This window comes from Stegodyphus dumicola, chromosome 2 (assembly GCF_044657685.1).
Source record: "Stegodyphus dumicola isolate Sdum_Otavi_A_Nest chromosome 2, ASM4465768v1".
NCBI lineage: Eukaryota > Metazoa > Arthropoda > Arachnida > Araneae > Eresidae > Stegodyphus > Stegodyphus dumicola.
The window spans coordinates 163526587-163547984 of NC_140769.1; the positions used below are offsets into that span (position 1 = coordinate 163526587).

The 21398-nt window shown below is 31.1% G+C and overlaps 1 protein-coding gene across 1 annotated transcript in view; it reads right to left on the minus strand.

Moving 5' to 3' along the window:
* The window catches only part of LOC118199333 (WD repeat-containing protein 11-like), a 153600-nt gene that overhangs the window by 112661 nt on the left and 19541 nt on the right, over positions 1-21398 (minus strand). The window contains exons 7-9 of the mRNA XM_035371166.2: positions 12919-13036; positions 6350-6512; positions 3395-3591 (exon numbers count right to left, since the gene is read on the minus strand). Coding sequence (XP_035227057.1) covers positions 3395-3591; positions 6350-6512; positions 12919-13036 — 478 coding nt within the window. The remainder of the gene's footprint in view (positions 1-3394; positions 3592-6349; positions 6513-12918; positions 13037-21398) is intronic.

Here is a 21398-nt window from a genome sequence, read left to right on the forward strand (position 1 = left end):
TTGGATCTACAAAACTATACTTATAGTTCAGAGTTGACTGAACCAGCTTCTTCAAGTTGCTCTGTTTTATATCCATTCCAACAGTCTGAATAGACCATTGATTCATCTTGTAAATGTTGAATAACTTTTGTCATGAGGGTGCAACTCTATTCAAGATCTTGAACAACAAAGTGCTTTACATCATTCCCACATATTCCTACAAAAAAATTTCTGCTGTGGGAGTACTGTGCCACAGATGTTCTTATATTAGGAGAACAAACTTTTATCGATTTCAACTGTTTTATTGTGACTGCCTATTCATCCACTGAATCTTTGCATAAGATGTACAGAACACATTTCCCACATATAATTTTTTCAGTCAATTACAACATTTTCACACATATAAAGCTGTTTCTCACACCATTTGATGGATGTAACTCCTCTGCTCATGTTGTGACTATTTTCCATATTAGTTTCTCAAGTAAAAGGCATTTTTCTTGAAAACATTATATGGCACTCATCTTTCTATTAGGTAAATTAAATATTGTTAATCGCATATTTGCAAAAAAGCAAGAAATATTTTTAAAAACTTAATGCAAATTTGAAACTCTTAGCAAAAATTAAACACAGTACTAATATAAGAACACATGGTAAGAACAAATATGTAACACATAGCAAGATATACTAACACATGGTGAGATTTTGACAAGACATCTTGATTGATTACAATTCAATCTTGGGGATGCTATAGCAAGAAAGTATCAAAATAAAATTAATGATTAACATATTTATTATTCTGTGAATAAAATTAGTAACCTACAGTCAAAAGTTGTTAATTCGGACACCCATAATCCGGACCTCAAAGCTACAAACTTTCTGCGCATGCGTCAAAGGATAATTCGTTCACGTATGCGCATAGGCGTTTACACATGCGCGTAATACTTTTACGCATACGCATATGCGTGTGCGCTGGTGCATAATACATTTACGCATGCACGTTTAATGATAACGGATGGTATAAGCTAAGCTAAGATTATCGAATTACCTATTTCAGTTATGTTGCAGATTGCATTGTTCCTTAATCTTCGAATTGAGTCCGGCTTATTATTTTTTGTCGACTGTTAGAGCAATTTTATAAAAGTAAGCTTGAACTTTCGATTATGTCAAATAGAATTTCCGATGTTGGAGCTGCCAAAGTATCTACAAAGCGAAAATGTTTTGATGTCCATCAAACAAAGAGTGGAATTGCTGCAAAAAATGAATAAAGGCATATCCTTTCTTGCTCTAACCATTCCGAAATCTGTTTATCAATTTCATGCTGCTCTACAGGGGTAGGGGGTAACGTCGCAGCACGCAATGAACTGGAAGTTGATCTGTCAGCACTATCCTTATCTTCAGGGCAGATGTTTTTATTTTATTCAGCTTATTATTCCTTGCTAAATGTAGTATTTCATCTTGGTGTACTCCATCTTTGATATGATTTAAATCAAATTCCTCATCATAAATATCACAAATACACATCAAATAGTTTTCTGATTGCAATTTCGCCTATGCGTAATGTATGCTTTAGGCATTCGCGCATTGAAAGCAATGTTTAATAAAGTAAAACAAATATTAAGCTTTTTTTTGTAAATTTTGATGTCCTTTAGATCATAATTGCTCTTTATTTCATAAATTACGGTTTCATATTTTTAATTTTATAATTTCTGCATGCCATCTTACCAGATTTAAACTGATGATCTATAATCCGGAAAAATTGATAATCCGGAATCGCCAAAGTCCCGACGAGTCCGGATTAAAGACTTTTGACTGTATTATATATCAATATAAAATAAAATTAAATATTGATATTAATTTATTGGACATTTCTTGTCTACAGTAGATTAAGACAATTCAGATCAAATAAAATTTTATGAGAAAAATTATGTGTATACCACTACGGGTTGAGAAAAAGTTACATGCATATATAATAAATGGAAAATTATTTTGGATTAATTATTTAAGTAAACATATGTATGAAAAAATTACAAAAATAATACAGAATGCCAAGCATTAAAGCAGAATATTGAAGATGACTGAATGAAAGGGACTCATGTTAATAGTTGTATTACATACGTAAAATACACAGTGTATCTGTAAAGTGCTAAAATTAAATGTATTAAAAATCTAGATTTGAAATAAACAATTTTATGCCTGCTTTCCTCTCAAATACATTTCTTCTAATGTTATATATGCTTATAGAGCATCTAAGTGCTTTTAGACAAGTTAACTGTTGGGCATGCTCTTTAATTTTCTTAGTATCATTTTATTGTATTGAATATCTGAAATGCGCTCAAAAGGATTACTTTCAATATAACATGCATGTGCAACGATATAACAGTAATACTCAAATTTGAAAAGTAAAGGAGATTAATAAGAATAATTACTATTAATAATCAATTGCATAAACCAACATACTGCTTCTTGCTGTTCAAGATTTGAATTCATAACAGTACGTATCGACTGCATAAAATCAAACAAAAAATTTAATTTTAACTTCTTTACAAAAGCAGATTTTGTTTAAAGAAGTCAATTCAAAATGTGATGCAATCATTGCCAGTTGTTATTGTTTGGCAATTTTGCTCAGATTAGTTGAAAAATTTCAGTCCTAAAATTTCATACATAATATATTGTGCACATGAAACAAACACTGACAGTTTAATTAATTTTTCACTGGGAATGCTTTATCATGGAAAATTTGATAACATTGACAAATTAATAAATTTGAATCTCTATCTATATATATATATATGTGTGTGTGTACGTATATAATTAATACTTAGTGAAAAGGGTTAAAAAAGATAAAAATCGACCTTTAAAGCTAAAAACTAGCACCAATGCAGCTAGGATTAAATTATTAATACAGGTTATCCTCTCGGAAAACGAAGATTATAAACTATTGTTATTATAAAACTTTGTGTGATTTAACTAAACTACTGTTATTATAAAACTTTATGTGATTTAACTAAGTAGAAAAAAAACCTTTATAAAAAAAACTTTCAAAATATAAAAAATATATATTAATTACTGTTGATTCCAAGGAAAAAGGCTGATTTTCCAAGCCCTTCTCAACAAAATCACTGACAATTATTGAGATCTGATTGTATTTCTTTCCTGTTGTCTACTGAATGAAATTCAATCCGATCCAATCTTTCATTTCCCAAGGAAATCATGTTTATGAATAATTTAATTATATATATATATTACTTTCAATTTCCACTCTGCATTTTAAATCTATAAATATATGAATATTACATTCATGACAAAAACCTGAACTGCACATCAGTTAAGACATCAATATTATTTAATTTTAAACCCAGAAAAAATTTAGACAGTCAAGTACAGGATGAAGCAATTTTAAAATAAAAAAACCAACCTTCTGCATAGCTGCAACTTCCAAAAATAAAATCCTACCGTCACTGACCAGTAAGGCAATTTTGGTTTCACTGAGAGGGCAAACAGCCATTCCAGTTATTTTTGCATGTTTTGTGAGTCTTAAAGCATCAGACTGACACTGGAGGTCATAAGTTACTTCCAAGCTAGCATCATTTGAATTCACACCTGTATCTGAACCTAAAGGGGTAAAAAATTGATTATTTAGCACTAAATCACTATTGAAAAAGATAATCTATACTATTAAATTCTTTCAAACAACTATATATTTTTTCTGGTTTCATGAAAACTACCGAATATATCCGTGTTTAAGTCGACCCCGCATATAGGTCGAGCCCCTCACTTTCGAGGAAAACAACTTGTCACATAAGCGGCACCGGTGACATAAAAAAAAAAAAAAAACATGCCGATGTTCTCAATAAAATTTCACTCATGATTTAGTGAATTTTTATTTATTTCCATTTATTTTAGCACATAACAAAAATTCAAAATACATACAAAATTTTCAAAGAATTTTTTTCAAATCCTTCAAATTCAGATTCAGAGTCAGAATTGTCAAATATGTCCTGAAATTCCTTTTCAGTCATTGGTGAATCATCATAAATTTCATTGCACAATTCATCACAGCTCATATCACTATTGTCACTTGGATAGATTACATCATTTTCTGTGACATCCAAGTTATTGGACATGCAACACTTATAATTGATTTGATTATCATTTCAGCTGGAATTATGTCTCAAGTGTCTTTCACCGAATGTGCAATTAAAGCTATGTCCAGCTTTCGAATATTGCCACCTTTGGTTTTTAGTAGGCAAATCAAATTGTATCCCTTCTGCCCAATACATCAGCATATTCATCTCGAACAGCTTATTTATACTGACATCCAGTGGTTGTAATATGGATGTCAGGAATGGAAAATGCATATATTTTTATTTAAAATTTTCAACTTATACAGAGATATACAGTCAAAAGTCGTTAATCCGGACTCGTCGGGACTTCGGCGATTCCGGATTATCGATTTTTCCGGATTATAGATCATCAGTTTAAATCTGGTAAAATGGCATGCAGAAATTATAAAATTAAAAATATGAAACCGTAATTTACGACATAAAGAACAATTATGATTTACAAAATTTACAAAAAAAAAAAAAAGCTTAATATTTATTTGTTTATTTTATTAAACATTTCTTTCAATGTACGTTGTTTAAGTTGCTTCGTTTTTTATGTTATAATACATTCTCTTTAATTCTATAAACAGACATAATTTCTTGTTCAGTTACAAAATTCCGCTGTTCAAGTCCCGTTAATTGCTGTGCCGAGAATACCGACTAATTTGTCAATCGAAATTTTTTCGTTTTCAATAACCTCTGTTACTTTCTTCGCTATGGGAAGCGAATTATAATGACGAGGCATTTGATTTAAATCATATCAAAGACGAGATGAAATACTACATTGAGTAAGCAATTATAACCCAAATAAAATAAAAACATCTGCCCTTAAGATAAGGATAGTGCTGACAGATCAACTTCCAATTCAATGCACGCCGCCGCCGCGTTAAAGATAAACAAAGTTTAGATAAACAAACGTTAAAGTTTAGATAAACAAAGGATATGCCTTTATCCATTTTTTGCAGCAATTCCACTTTTTGTTTAATGGACTCCGAAAGATACTTTCGCTTTGTATATCCTTTACATATTAGTAAATATATATCGGAAATTCTATTTGACATAATCGAAAGTTCAAGCTTACTTTTATAAAATTGCTCTAACAGTCTGCAAAAAATAATAATCCGGATCCAATTCGAAGATTAAGGAACAACGCAATCTTCAACATTAACTGAAATATATAATTAGATAATTTTAGCTTAGCTTATCCCGTCCGTTATACATTAAACGCGCATTCGTAAACGTATTTTGCGCACGCGCACACGCAAATTCGCAGCGGTAAAGGTCTTACGCGCATGTAATGCGTCAACGCGACGCATGCGCAGAAAGTTTGTAGCTTTGAGGTCCGGATTATAGATCATTCCGGATTATGGGTGTCCGAATTAACGACTTTTGACTGTATACAGTAATTATTATGAGATTTTTTCTATGTAGGTGCTAATATAACCAAACCCATTAAAAAACAATATTGATCATAGATATTTATATAATATTCATTTTTCAGATTATTATGAGATTTTTTTATGTAGGTGCTAATATAACCAAACCCATTAAAAAAAACAATATTGCTCATAGATATAAATATAATATTCATTTTTCAGATTATAAAATAAATTTGTAGCAGTCAAATAGAAAACATAAATTGAATAAAAGGACAGTATTCCAACAAGAATATTTAATTAGCATCATGCCATAATAAGATTATAAACCTGAATCCCAAAAATTTACAGCAAGAAAAAGATATAAAATTATATCAAATATAATACTAAAATCTTTTTGATGTGAAAGGCTACAAACTATGGATAAAAATATTAATGCATTATTGAGTAATTTCAAACAAATTCCTATTCTTTTTATCCTTTACCTGCACTATTATAAATTTTGTGAAAAATATCTGGACTAAAAATAAAACATCTAAATTTGTAATGCCATATACTGTAATTTTGATGGCAAACATCTACACTTAAAGTACTTACACTCAGATACAAAATATTTAGATTGGCAACAATGAGTAGAACAGAGAAGATATTTTAATTGCCAAATTACCTTTTTTTTTTTTTTTTTTTTTTTTTTTTTTTTTTTTTCCCAAGGCTGCATTATTTTCACTTCTCATATATTTAAAATTTTAAATAACGGGGTCAAAATGACAAGCACGCCAAGATGCAGGAAAGACTGGGACAATCCCATTCAAAATGGGGCATTTGGTAAGCCTATGAATGCATGAAAAAAAATTACAAACTTAAAAAAGAGAAAATAGTAATTTCACTTACATTCACATGGAGTAGCAACTGCAATTTGATTACGTCCTCTATGCCGCAGACGAAAAGACACACTACCTGACTCATGAAGAATGTAAAACACATCCCTCTGTCTACAAGAAAACAGCTGCATCATAGGTGAACCTGTATGTTCAACTGATACTATTCCTACAGTCTGAAATACACATACAGAGTAGGACAGAGATATGAAAACTTTTATGCCAGAAAATTCAAAATATTAAATATTTTTATAGGCAATATATAATTTGTATAATAATATAACATATGTCAATGTTGAACATTTAAAAATTAATAAGCAAAATGCACAGTTTTGGACTCATTTTGCTCAAAATTAGTGCAATTATAAAGCAATGCATTTATAAACACTAAATATGCCCATCTCAGAAATAAATAGAAAAATCAGATCTAAAATTCTAAGTACTGTATATATTATTCAACCTTTTCCAATTTTTAAAACTGCTGACCATTCAATAATTAACATATCAGCAACACAGATGAGAGATGATGTACCTAATCTTCAGGCACTTCCAATTATTTTTGCTTTATTTCTGCTCTAAAGTCATTTCCAATTATTTTAGCTTTATTTCTGCTCTGCATAAAAATACAGTACAGTCAAAAGTCATTAATCCGGACTCCTCGGGCGATTCCGGATTATAGATCATCAGTTTAAATCTGGTAAGATGGCATGCAGAAATTATAAAATTAAAAATATGAAACCATAATTTATGAAATAAAGAACAATTATGATCTAAAGGGTATCAAAATTTTAAAAAAAAAAATATTTTTGTTTACTTTATTAAACATTTCTTTCAATGTAAGTTGTTTAAGTTGCTTCGTTTTTTATGTGATAATACATTCTCTTTAATTCTATAAACAGACATAATTTTTTGTTCAGTTACAAAGTTCCGCTGTTCAAGTCCTATAATTGCTGTGTCTACCGACTAATTCGTCAACTGAAATTTTTTCGTTTTCAATAACCTCTGTCACTTTCTTCGCTATCGGAAGCGAATTATAATGACGAGGAATTTGATTTAAATCATATCAAAGACGGAGTACATCGAGATGAAATACTACATTTAGTAAGGAATTATAAGCCAAATAAAATAAAAAACATCTGCCCTGAAGATAAGGATAGTGCTGACAGATCAACTTCCAATTCACTGTGCGCCCGCCATAGCGTTAAAGATAAACAAAGTTTACATAAACAAACGTTAAAGTTTAGATAAACAAAGGATATGCCTTTATCCATTTTTTGCAGCAATTCCACTTTTTGTTTAATGAACTTCGAAATATACTTTCGCTTTGTAGATCCTTTACATATTAATAAATATATATCAGAAATTCTATTTGACATAATCGAAAGTTCAAGCTTACTTTTATAAAATTGCTCTAACAGTCTGCAAAAAATAATAAGCTGGATTCAATTCGAAGATTAAGGAACAACACAATCTGCAACATTAACTGAAATAGATAATTAGATAATTTTATCTTAGCTTATACCGTACGTTATACATTAAATGTGCACTCGTAAATGTATTTTGTGCACACGCACAAGCATATTCACAGCCACAAAGGTCTTATGCGCATGCGTCAACGCGACGCATGCGCAGAAAGTTTGTAGCTTTGAGGTCCGGATTATAGATCATTCCGGATTGTGGGTGTCCGAATTAACGACTTTTGACTGTAATAAGAAATGTCTGCTCTGCATAAAAATATAGTCATAAAAATTAAATTTTCAAGAAATATAATAAAAAGTGATATGCAAAAATTTCAAATGTAAGATTTTCACTCTTTTATAATTCATTATACTTCATATACCAAAGATTTACAGTTATTAGAAATCATATTATTTTCCTTTTCGTATTATTTTAATGTTTATTTTACTTCATAAAAACTTTAGTTGTAAAGGAATATTAAAAGTCTTTATCTCCTTTTATAATATTCTTCACAGCTGATTCTGATTCTTGCACAGCTATTTGAATGTATGCTGATAAACTTAAATGTTAAATGCATTCATACATATATATTCATAAGTCAATATTGGTTCATTGCTTTTATTTGAGTTGGTGATGAAAACCCTTTCCCACACAGATACCTAGAAGCAAACCAAATTACAATTTTTAAACTGTCATTGTATACAATTAACATTTCATTTTCACAGGTAATGAGGTCCAGAAATTAAACACATCTTCTGCTTGGAATTTCATTTTAAATCTAGTATCATCTTAGACTTCAATTAATTGTTTGTTCTCTTTCATTCAGTGATATTCAGTGTCATTCAAAGACAGTTTCCTGTTTTCAGTATAGCAACGGAAAGATCACAAACCCATCAGATTCATCATATTTATCACTTGGAAAAAAACTTTCAAACTGTAACCTTTGAGTTTCGAGATAGAAGCAAATTTCATTATATAACTCTTTCCCAAAAATAATATTGTTTTCTACTAAAAGAGATTCTAAAACTGGTAATGATGAAAAATTTCTGTTTCGTAAAACTAGCACACAAACCAAGTTTCCTCTCAAACCCCTTTATTTTCTCATGATCTTTTAGAAATTATTAAATAATTACCTCTATTCTATTGGAGACTTAATTGATTCAGTCTCAAGAATACATGTGAAAGATATGCAAATCGTCTTAGCTACATATGATCATCAAGAAATGATCAGAAATCTTAATTAATTTCATTTACAAATAAAAAGAATATTGATTTTAATTCAGAGAACCTTCAGAGTATCTTATCCTGTAAAAATCTCTCTTTTCATTTGGTCAATGAACTTCAAAATGTTCAAGTCAATGAACTTCAAAATGAAGAAGTTCATTTAATTATCAGAAAGTAATGAAAATATTCTGCTATTGAAAGGTTTGGCCATAATAAAAATATTCAGCTTAATGCTGTCTCTTAATATGGTTTTGAATTAAGAGAACAGACTTTTGGTTTTGAAGGCTTACCTGTGAATAAAACAATGGGTTCAGGCAACATTAAGGTGTCAAAGCTCTAGCTGCAACATTCAATATGCCTATTGATGAAACATCTGTTGCTTGCCTATCTGAAGTGAATTAGACATTCTCTTAGGCCATTCATAAATCCAGACTCTTTGTTATTAGCCATGTCATTGATTCCACTTTATTTGAAGTTTGTTTCATATTGTTTATATCGTTTGAGAGTGGTATTAAATCAATGTCCTTAAATAATCCTTTGCTATAAATTATTTTAACTTTTGTAACTAGAAGTGTTAAAGTCTCACCTATAGAATGGGATGTCCTTCTCGAGATGTGAAGATATGAAATGCATAAAGCTTCTAAAAGCTTTTTAGTTGACAAATCTATATTAGAAACAACTTTGATTTCTTTATTCAGTTTAACACAACATTGAAAAATTTGACAGGTTACACTTGCATGTTTCATCTTTAACCCTCTTGCTATGTTTCCCAAGACTTTCACCGGCAATGCAGAGCTAGCAAAATTTGTGCAACCCGCGATTTTCGCAGGGATGCATTTTTTCCGTCTATTTAACTGTGCAACATGTTCTTTTCCCATTCATGGTTTCATTTTGGCTTTTCTTTGATGTTTAATTGTTTATTCAGATCCAGGTTAACAGATGGCATTAGTGGTCCATATTTCTGCAAAATATACTGGCATGTTTTGCACCATTTTGCCTACTCTTTTCAAAGCTCAAAGATGTCTGGCAGGAAACGTTTCACAAGTAATATAATGTACATTCCTGACAATATTTCTGACACTGATAGCAGTTCTGACTCTGATTTCAAGTATACTAAAGATAGTTATAGCGAAACTGATGAGAATTTCTACGACTGCTTTGCGGATAGTGATGAATCTGAAGATTCATTTTCCATTCAAAATGTTCAACAGTGGTGCAAAGTTGATATGCAAAACGTTCCATCAGCTCCTGCTTCATTTCCTTTCCTTGGTAATCACTGTGGAATACTTATATCCTTTATAAAAAGGATAAGCCATTGCAAAATATAACACTTTTAAAGCTCTACTTGCAAAGTATTGAGCTAAGCATTCAGAAATATTCTGATGGAAATTCCAGTGTTTATCCTGGAAGATGTAGTTCAATTCTCAATCCCATGAGACTAACTACTCAACATTTTTTGAGCCATGTATCCCCCAAACCCATCAAGAAAGAGGCTCGGAGATAGTGACTTTTTATTGCTAAAAAAAAGCTGAAACTGACAAAAAAATTCTCAATGAAATGTGATTTTGATGCAAAGATTGCGAGGCAGGACTTTGCCTCAAGCCTTGTATCAAAATTTATCATACTAAACTTAATTTCTAATACGTGTTTTGTGAATATTTTGCAAATTTTCAATAATATATACATTTTACCTTTGTATTTCATTAAATAAATCATAATTTAACCAAGATTAATTAAAAAATTTTTGCTTTTACATGATTATTCTTTAATCTCAATGTTCTGACAAAAATTTTTCTGTGATTTAATTCTATGCTGGAAAAAAAAAAAAAAACTCTTTTACAAAACATTTTTGTATTGTGTATCAACTTTGCACCACTGTCGAATGTTTTGAATGGAAAATGAATCTTCAGATTCATCACTATCTGCAAAGGAATCCTAGAAATTCTCAATTTTTGTATATTTCAATTCTAAAATATATGTAGATTTGAAATATATAATTAAAATTTTTGAACTTATTTTGATAAAAAATTAAGCAGTGAGAGGGTTAAGTGTGGTTTCATTTTCGTAGGTTTGGTACAATCATTTGTAAGCATTGCATAATACACATGCACTGACATTTCAGCTCACTCTCATTACCATACCAAATTAATCCAAATTCCAAATAACTCTTGTTTTATTTACAAAACTATTTTTTCTTTGAATAATTATGAGTACCAGTACATGTTTCTTAAATGGCACTAGCATATTAATATCATAATCATACACAGATTCTGCACTATTAGCGTGTCAAAGCAAAGGGTATTATTGCATTCTTTTCTTTTTAAAGATCCAAAGATAATTTTCCAGTATGTACAAAGCCCACAAGTAGCCAAGCAAAAAGTTGCTGAACACTGGTACTTCAGTCTGAGGTACGAATCCTGCAAATGGGCTGGTTGCATGGGCGTTTTTGTGGTTTTCTCCATGTGTAATTTGTATAAGTCCTCTATGAAGACATCCCTCCCCTTAGGCAGACGACAGCCCTCAAGGCTTTGCCGAAATCCCATAAACCAAACCAAACTCATAAGTACAATGGGCACTATATAACAGAGACAACTACTAACATCTGTCACATAAGGATTTCAAATAACTATTGGACTAACAGGCAAATGACGAATCAACTGCATATATTTTCCTAAAAGTTACCTGTGACTAGCTATAAAAAGCAGAAATTGGAAATCAATCTAATTTGAATTTCTGGACCTAATTCACACAGATTTTTGCATATTTTATTAAATTTTCCCAACCTCAATCAGAAAAACAAAAATCAAAACATTCATGCAAAAATTCGGCATGAATACAAGCTGAGGTGCAATTTATTGGTATAAGTGACATTTCAGTGCATTTCCAAAACTATCATTAAAGACATAAAAAGAAATGTTCTGCACTTTGGCACATTGTGATGCACTGAGATAGTCTCCGAAAGGATTACACGGGTACCACCAGATGTGCAGTGAAAGAATGGCAAGAAGCTCAAGAGTTATTGCTTTAAATCCCTCTTTTGTTGCTAAGTCTAGAGTGAAAAGCCAGTAAAAAGAGTAACCGGTAATAAATTTCATAAAATATTAGTTTTGGGAGAAAAATGATAGACGATTACAATATGTAATTTCAAAACTTCTAAGATTTTCAGCTGTAGTATGGTATACACAGTTAATTTTAATTTTATTTTTTGACTCTTTCTGGAAATTTAGGAGGACCATAAGGGCAGGCTTTAAAGATGGCTTGTGGTGCAAACCACAGAATGAAAAATGCTGTATTAACATGTTAAGCTCAGTATCCAAATACACACATCACATAATAGCTTAACAGGTGACTTGTATTTGTTTAGATACAGTGATATGAATTCAAATTTGTCCAGATGTATTCTAAGGAAACAAATTATATATATAACTGAATGAAGTAATGGTTTTCGGTGGCCCAGGTAGGAAAACATAGTTTTTTGACAAAATAGATATGTAGACAGAATAGAATTTTTTGTCCACATGGACTTCATGTATCCAAATGAATGCAAACTAATTATAATCTTAAAAAGAGATATAAATATTATGTTTTACAAATACATTATATGACATTAGGGTCATACTTATGTTATATTAATTCAAAAAATACTAGCAACAAAAATAACTTTTTTTTATATACACAGTGGTGCTCAATATGTTAAAAAGCTGCAGAATGACTGTAATTTTAGTACCTTCAGACTACTTTCTTCATTGGTTACATATAACTGCTTTAAAAGGTAGCTTACAAAAAAAAAAAAAAAAAAAAAAGTGATAATGTGGCAAAGAAATCCCATTTACTTTTATTAAATGCATTGATATAATTACAAATTAACATTGCATAAAAAAGAAATTTGATAATATATACCTGGTTGATTTCTAAATCTAAAATGAGTATTTCTTTTGGATACAATAACAGGAGGTGATGACGGTAGGATTTATGATAAGTCAGATTTAAACATTCCTGAAGAGTCACTCCTTCTTCACTGAAATTAAACATATAATATATATGTACACGTAATGATAAAAGTAAAACTTAAATTTGCAGTAACCTTGAAAGTTTCCTTTTTTAACTTATTTCCCCTATTATCTTAAAAATAGTAACATGCTTATATCTTACTAAATTGCATCATCTAAAAATTAGACAAAAAAATAACCTTATTTTGAATAAAAGGTTATTGATTTTGAGGGCAATTAGACTGAAGTGCCTCTTCTCCAGAAGCAAAAATTTTCTTTGCAAAATGAGAGTAGCAGCGACTGTATATGTATCAAAAGGAATAGACAAAGAAGCAAACACAAACATAGCATCATCTGCAGAAGTAAATAGTAATGAAATGTGAAAAACTAAGATATTAGAATTCTAAAAGCATTAAGACTGGTTTGGAGTTAATTGATCATTAACTAAAAAAGATAAATGAAAATCTTCGAGAAAATCCAATTCACCAACTCAAAAAGCTTTATGGATAATATCTGCAGAATCAAAATTGTGATTAAGAGCCCAGCTATGATTAGCTTTGAAGATATGCTCATTTCTCCTTCGAACAAAAGATTTGCATTACTTGATATGAAATTTTTATTTATTTATTTATTTATTAGTTTGGCCAATACATGATAAACCCCACTGATATAATATGCTTTAAATTTCCCAAGAATTAAAACTAGAAATGAAATCTTTAAGAACTAAACAGTGAATTTTACTGATAGGTGAGAAAAATTACCTGAAAGTTGAACTTCTGAAGAATCTGAGCCATTTTGTAACTGACATAAACACCAAGAGTGGATCATCCATTCCCTGGCTGCTTCTTTGAGCTGCCAGGGAATATTAATAGCTCTCCCCACTCAGAGACTGTACGGAGGGGCACCACACCCAGCGATCAGCCCGCGGGGATTTCTCATGTTCATAGCCACCATATATCACCAGGGACTGACCAGGAAGCCAACCCCCCCCCTAGGTACAGCCCTTAATATCTACATGAGAGTGTTCCCACATCCAAGGTCACAGACACGACAGTACCAGTATGGTCCCTGCCAAGCCTGCATCTACCACCATATAAATGACGGTTCTAGTCCCTGTGAAGACTGATTATCTACCCAAGGAACCGAAGCTGTCAGGGCACAAGTCTATCCAGTGGTCTGGAAGAACTTCGGGTCTCCTCCCTAAAATGGTCAGTTCCAGAAATTCCTACCATTCGATCCCAAGGGATGGGTTGTCCAGCATCATTAGCCTATGCCAGCCAAGGCCAAAACCCGAGCCAACATAGTTACCAGTGGGCACGTCGAGGAGGCTGATGCTGAACTGACAAAGATGAAAGCAGGTTTCCCCATCTCCTTTCCCTCAACCTTTTGCAACTGACAAAAGGATGAAATGGAATAACAATAAGATTATTATTATTTTTTTTTAATTTCACTTGCCTAGGTTCTTCTGAGCACATGGTGCCTGGCAGTCCAATAAATAAAGGAAATTGCCCTTGTAGTTTGGAGAATCATAAAGAAGTCTGATGAAAGAACATCTCACAAAGCAGTACAAGAAAAAAGATGCTGCCCAGTCATTGAAGTAGAGGCAAGATAGCTCACAGTCTGTGGAGTCAGCAAGTCGAGATCTAAAAAGATAAGCCTGTAAGTAATCATGTTGCATCATGAATCTGCAGCAAGCCACACCAACCTCTTGGCAGAGAAACACAGATCTGTTTGTCCGATATGAAGCAGTTGCAATATCCTTGTAATAAAATAGTCTGGCCTTATGAATGCACTCTCTAATAGTCCATTTGATGTTTCTAAAAGGAATATGTAATTCAGGTTGGTTACAACTATAATACTCCTTAGCGAGCACATGTGCCTGCTCATTACCAGGAATATTACTATGACTGGGAATCTATTGCAAGACAACATCTCTTCCTGACTCAATTAGAGAGCTAATCAGTAATTTGCACTCAGTGGATGCAAAGTCAATATTTAACATATAACCTGTAATAATTTGAATAGCAGTCTAAGACCCCACAACTGGAATAATATTTTATCAGCTGTATTTTTAATGACACAGAGGGCCATCAAAATGGCATGCAATTCAGCATCAAAGTTGCCACAAAAGTGCCCAACTGCCTCACTCAATTGAAATAATTCTTAAAAGAAACCAACACCAGCCCCTCCAGCCAACAGTATAGATATGATTCCAGTGAGCTGTAGGATACCTCTCATAGATAGTGGCCAGCACTACAGTTTTAAAAGTTCAACATGGAGAGAACTCTCTTCAGCACTAGTAATCAAGTCAAAAGCTTCTGTTTTTTTGCATGATGCAAAAAGCCTGGAAAGGCATTAGGTTTAAAAATATTCTAATGATTTAAGGAAAGCCCCATATTTCTTGATAGTTGAACAGTCATCAAAAGAAAATAGTTTTATGTCTTTAGTATAGATTGAACTGGAACATAGTTAGGCCAAGAGGTATCTTTATGAAGGAATCTTTCACCCATAGTCGAAGCAGCTATCAGGTGGCAATCAGCCAAATTAGGTAGGCCAGTTTGCAATTCAGATGCTGTTATATGGCTGGAATCAAATGCTGTTATAAGTAATTCTGCACCATAAACGAGAACTGGACAAATGTAAGAGGTGTAAGTTGTGGTAAGTACATCCTGGGAAGATTCCCATTTCATACCAGAAATTCTTTTTAAGAGACTCGGGCACTCAGTTACTCTTTCCAGTCGTTCTAGATACCTATGTATTCCAGTTTAGTTTTGGGACCAAAACAATCCCCACTGCAACAGTTCTAGACAAAGCTTGATTTTTATAAGTAAGATTTACATAGTACTTTTAATGCTTAAACAGTTCAAATGTGGTCTTATTAACATTAACGTGGTTTTATTAACATCATTTTCGTCTGTCCATTTGGTAAATACTTTTAAAGCTGAGTCCAGAATTATCTCCAATTGGGCAATGTCCTTGTCTGTAATCCATAAAACAAGTTCACCTGTGTATAACAGAGATTGTACATTCTGTAAAGATTTATTAATATTGTCAATAAGGTCATTAATCAAAATGTTAAAAAGTATATGGCTTAAAATAGAGGCCTGGGGACGGCCTTGTCTTGTTTGTTTAAAACCAGAAAGAGCACTCCCAAAGTACATTAATGAACTGCCGACTCAAAAAGTCACTAATCCATTGATATAGATGATTAGAAATATTTATATTCAATAACTTTCTCAGGAGTCTTCTCCAGACTTGGTCAAAAGCAGATTTAAAATCAATAAAAACCACAAGGAAGCTTTGTTTCCGATGAAAACCATTCTTGATACACTGAAAAATAGGCAACTTGTTCAGTAGTATTGTACCCCTTTCTAAAGCCAGCCTCTCTCTACTAAATATTATGGAAGCTGTCCAGAAAAAACTGCACACCCACAACCATTCTCTTTGTAATCTACCCACAACCATTTTCTTTGCCAATTTGCAAAGGGTACAGGTGACAGAAATTGGTTGATAGTTCTGTAAATCAGAAGGGCTCTTACCAGGCTTCACAACTGGGATAATATTTGCCTTCCTCCAGAGGCCTAGGAAAAGTGCCTGCCCAAATCTTATTTATAAAGATTAAAGGAGTTTTTTGAGGCCAAGTTCAAGTTTATTCAGGCAAGACCCTGTCAGGTCATGCACACTTTTTTCTTTTGAGACACTTCATGGGCCTGTAAAATTCACCACTAGTAAAAGGAGAGTTAATAAGTTTGTCCCATTAAGTGCAATCACCAACAGAAGACAAAGACTTTCTAGTAAAACAGAATCTAGTATAAAAACTACTATTTTTCCAATAAAATTTATTAAAAGCTTTCATAATATCTTACTTGGATGTTAGCAATTTTCCAGGTATCTTAATAGGATGTCTGCAAGATTGATGTTGCTTGCCATTCAGAGTAGACAGAAATTTATATTCTTTATAACCATCTTTACAATAGTCCAAATCACCCACAAAAGTCTGAAAGGAGGTATGTTTAACCTACAAGATCTCCCTTCTTAGAGTGGCATGTTTCTAAGAATTACAATATTGCAGTCTGCCAGTAAATTCAGCAATATGTCTGGCACTATCTCTTTCCTCTTTCAAAGTTTGAAGGTTGTCATTCCAAAAAGATTTAGAGTTTTTAACATGTTCTCTTAGAATACAAGCCAAATACATTCCATAATTCCAAAATTAATTTGATTAAGAGCCTTATCATTACTTTCATCTAAAACAAGATCGCCAGCAAATCAATGAGAGAAGCATACTTTGGTCAGTCGGCCTTTTCCAAATTCCATCATGTTACAAGAATACTATGGTTATTGCTCATAGCATAATGCCTGTTTTGATGTCAAAATAGGAAAATTTTTTGAAGGCATTCATTAGTATTTAGCCTCTATTTAGAATGTGGGAGAAAATCCTCAGTTACCAGCAAATAGTTTTAAAATCTTATTTCATGAAGCAGCAAAGATTCTAAAAACAAACTTTGAGAATAAAATATACTTAAAAAAGAAGCTGATTTTTTTTTTTTTTTTTTTTTTTTTTTTTTTTTTTAAGCAGGCTGATATTATTTAGTATGGGGAGATACAAAAGAGACAGAAAATGATTTATTATTTATGACTTTCAGTTAGCTTTTGATTTTTGCTTGCTTTATTTCCCATACATTTTATGCTGACTTTTATAAAGAGAGCTAGCAAGCATCTTTCAGATTCTCAAATATCCTGTAAAAAAATACTTGCCTGGAAAAGGATTATCTAACTGTAAATGTTGAAGTAAAAATGGTTGACATTTCAAGAGAAAAATTGTATTTCTTTTGTATAGTTTCCAAGTTTTTATCTAGAACAATCATTTATTTGCACTGAATCAATTTTCTATTCTTGCAAATAAAGCATCATTAGCATTTATGTCTGATGAAACAGCATGAATTTCTTTTTCAGATTTCATCTCATTTTGTCAGCCATCACAGCAAATTTTTCTAAATTTTCATCTCTTACGAGCATATTTTTTATAAAATCAGGCAGTTTACCGAACCATAAAGATTTTAGCACTTTTTCTGAAAAATCATCTGTAGCTAGACTTTTCATTTTCTGCAAAAGCGGACTTGGCTTATAATCTCCGAGTTCTAATGCAGTAACCAAATGCCAAATTTGCTTATTTTATTAATTCGCTTTAAATGTAATGGCATGAAATGTAAATAATTAATTTAAAAGAAACTCACAAATATTTTAATAATTATGAATGTTCACTTTGCATATTATTGAATTATCTTTTTTTGGCAATAGTTTTCATACTGATTTCTTTAAAATTCAGTGTTTTGTTTTTAAGAAAAAAAAAAATTAGTTTTGCTACCAGAGTTGAAAAATAAAGAATGTGGTGTTAATATAATAGTATTATTTGTAGTTCAATAAAATACCATTAAGGTAGTAAATCTTTATCTGTTTTTTATTATGTTGTCTCAGCTAAGAACCAACAATATATTAAATAAGTCTACAAGTCTAATAATTGTAATTAAAATATAAAAAGAAGATATTTCCTTGTCTTCCTTTTCTTCATCAGATAATTCTTGAAGAATCCGACATATTGGTTGCTGGTTGCACATATTTTTTGGCATGGAAACCGATATAAAATTTACAGAGCCACATGAATTCAAATAAAAATAATGCACGGCAATTAATAACACAAAATTACAAAATATTTCAGAAAAAAGATATTTTCCAAATTTTAAAACACGACCATGCGCGTGTCATAACTTTTATGAAAAAGCTGCCATGTAGCACAAAAGCCCAGTTAAAAAAAAAAAGTCAAATGATGGCACATTCCATGATGTGGGAAAGGGCAGAAAGGAGGAATAGAAATGATCTTCTGACGTCTCAGCTTCGATATGCGAAAAATGTGCATTAAAAACTGAATTTGTCGTAAATTTTGCGCATACGTGTGTGCTGGAAGGTTAAAGAAATTATTTTTTTGCAAATGTACTGAAAAATTAAACAGAGAGTTAATAAAAGTCAAATTCTTCACACAAATGTCTGCAATAATGAACAGAAAACGGCCTTGTTATCAAAATAACAGAGAGAGCCAGGTAATATCTTACAAACTATGCAAATTACAAATATGCAAGAAATTTATACAGACTATAAATATTTGTTACTCTCAGCCTCTAATCTCATGGTCAGTTTAAGATTTAGCAGCATTTTGCAACTAAATACTAACAGCTAGAATGTGTAGTTGTTGAAGCTGAAGTTTTTTAATTTGTGCCTCTTCTGAGCAAATATTTTTTATTCTAAAGAGTTGATTAAATATTGTATTTCCTATGACATTTTTTTAAATGTTCGATTCCCAATTAAAAAGCTTTAAAGTGTTAAAATTAAAATTTCTTCTTTTGTCAAAATGTTTCACTTCTTTGTAATTATGAGGCTTATATCTAAATTGTCAATTGTACTTAAATCTAAATTGTCAATTGTATCAGTGTGAGTTTTGTTAATTTTAAGACAACATGAGTATATATTGCTCATTATAGCAGAGTTTTGTGTGCACATATATGTAAAACGTAAAATATGAAAGATAATCACTAATAAAATTTTGACACTAAACCTCATAATTTCTGATTTAAATTACACACACTTCACATTTTCACTAACACCTGCAGTACTCTGCATTGCAAAATCGCTATCCAGAATTCAAACAAAGAATTTCCAAGCTATAAATATTTCAGCTGCCTTGTGCACTCTCTCTTTTGCCACCTAAACTCACTTGTTAAATGATGTCTCTTTACTTAACTGAATCCTTCCATTATTCTAAAATGTAACTGCACATATAAAATTGTGGTGTGCCTATTGCACCCATAATTATGTGTGAAGCATACATTGTGTCTCCAGAAATGCTTTAACTAATAATTAAAATCATGTTGAATTCAGCCACGTCTAACTGCAAATCTATCATTCCACTTATGCAGTAAACATGTCCAAGTTGCACCTAGAGTACAATTCTCAAAATATTGCATAGATACACACATACACAAATCTGCTATAATTTCGAAACTGGTCAGTAACTTAGATTTACATGGAATTTCTTTTATGGTTGATTACTTATACTAAAGGCTTATTAATTTATTACTCCTTAAATAAGATTTTAATCAGTAGTTTTTATTATTATTTACAGCTTAATTACTTTAAAATATGCTTACATTTTTTTATACGTTTTGCCTTCACTGCTCCATAACTACAATTTACACTTGCAATTAAATCCTATGTACATAAATGTGAAGGCGTGTGTGTGTACACACATAAATATGAAATGAAACAAAATGAATAAATTTATAATCTTTTCTGAACAGTTAAATCTTCAAGGAAAAATTAATAATAATAATAATAACAAAATCTGAAAGGGTTCAGATTTTTATAGTCAGCCAAAAAAGCTCTTTAAAGTTTAATATGTTTTATCAGCAGAGATTATCAACAGTGATGGCTCAGGTGAAACAGAAAAATATTTCCTACGATACTAGATGAGTATACATATAGACTAACATGGGAACTATACATATAAGTGATAAAACATATAGTGTAGCTCTATAAAAATATTTAATGTTTTTAATTAGATATATTATGAATAAATACCTTTTTATTTAAATCAATCAGATTAAAAATTAAAAGAAAAATATTCTTAACTGCATTTGCTGATTTTAAATAGCTCAGTTTGTTAATCAATAACAGATTATATTTGAAAGATAAATATCTTACATTTTGCTGAGGCAACAGACTCAAATGAAAAGTAAAATATTGTTTTTGCGAGACTTTTTTATACATTATTAGCCCTTTTCAGCTAATAATGTATAAAAAAGTATAATAGAAAAGAATAAACCAAAAAAATTCAAAAAATATAGATTGTTACAATTCTCACAATATCTCTTCGTAGGGTTAGTGCCAAGAGATAGCATAATAGGACAGCTATGTTTCTGAATTACACAATGGACAATTTAATAAAGGTAAGAAATTTTTATAAATAATATTTTGTTAAGCAAAATGAAGTAGTTAACTTATTCATTAATAAAGATCAAACTCTACATGGCAAAAAAGAAAAGTGTAATTCAGCTGAAACCAAGAATGAAAAGCAAACTGACCAAGCATGTGGCATAAGGATGACCGAAAAAGCACAACAAATCCAAATAAATTAAATTAATGAATAACTAAAATAAATTCAATTAATTTAGATAATATATCAAAAGGAAATAATTCATTTAAATGAATTTATTAATTTTAGCACATTATACACACATGCATATCCATCACAAGATATTTATATGTTGCATAAAAAACATACATTAAGAAAAGAGTATACCAATTTCTACCAAGGTATAATATTTACATTCATCAAGCACT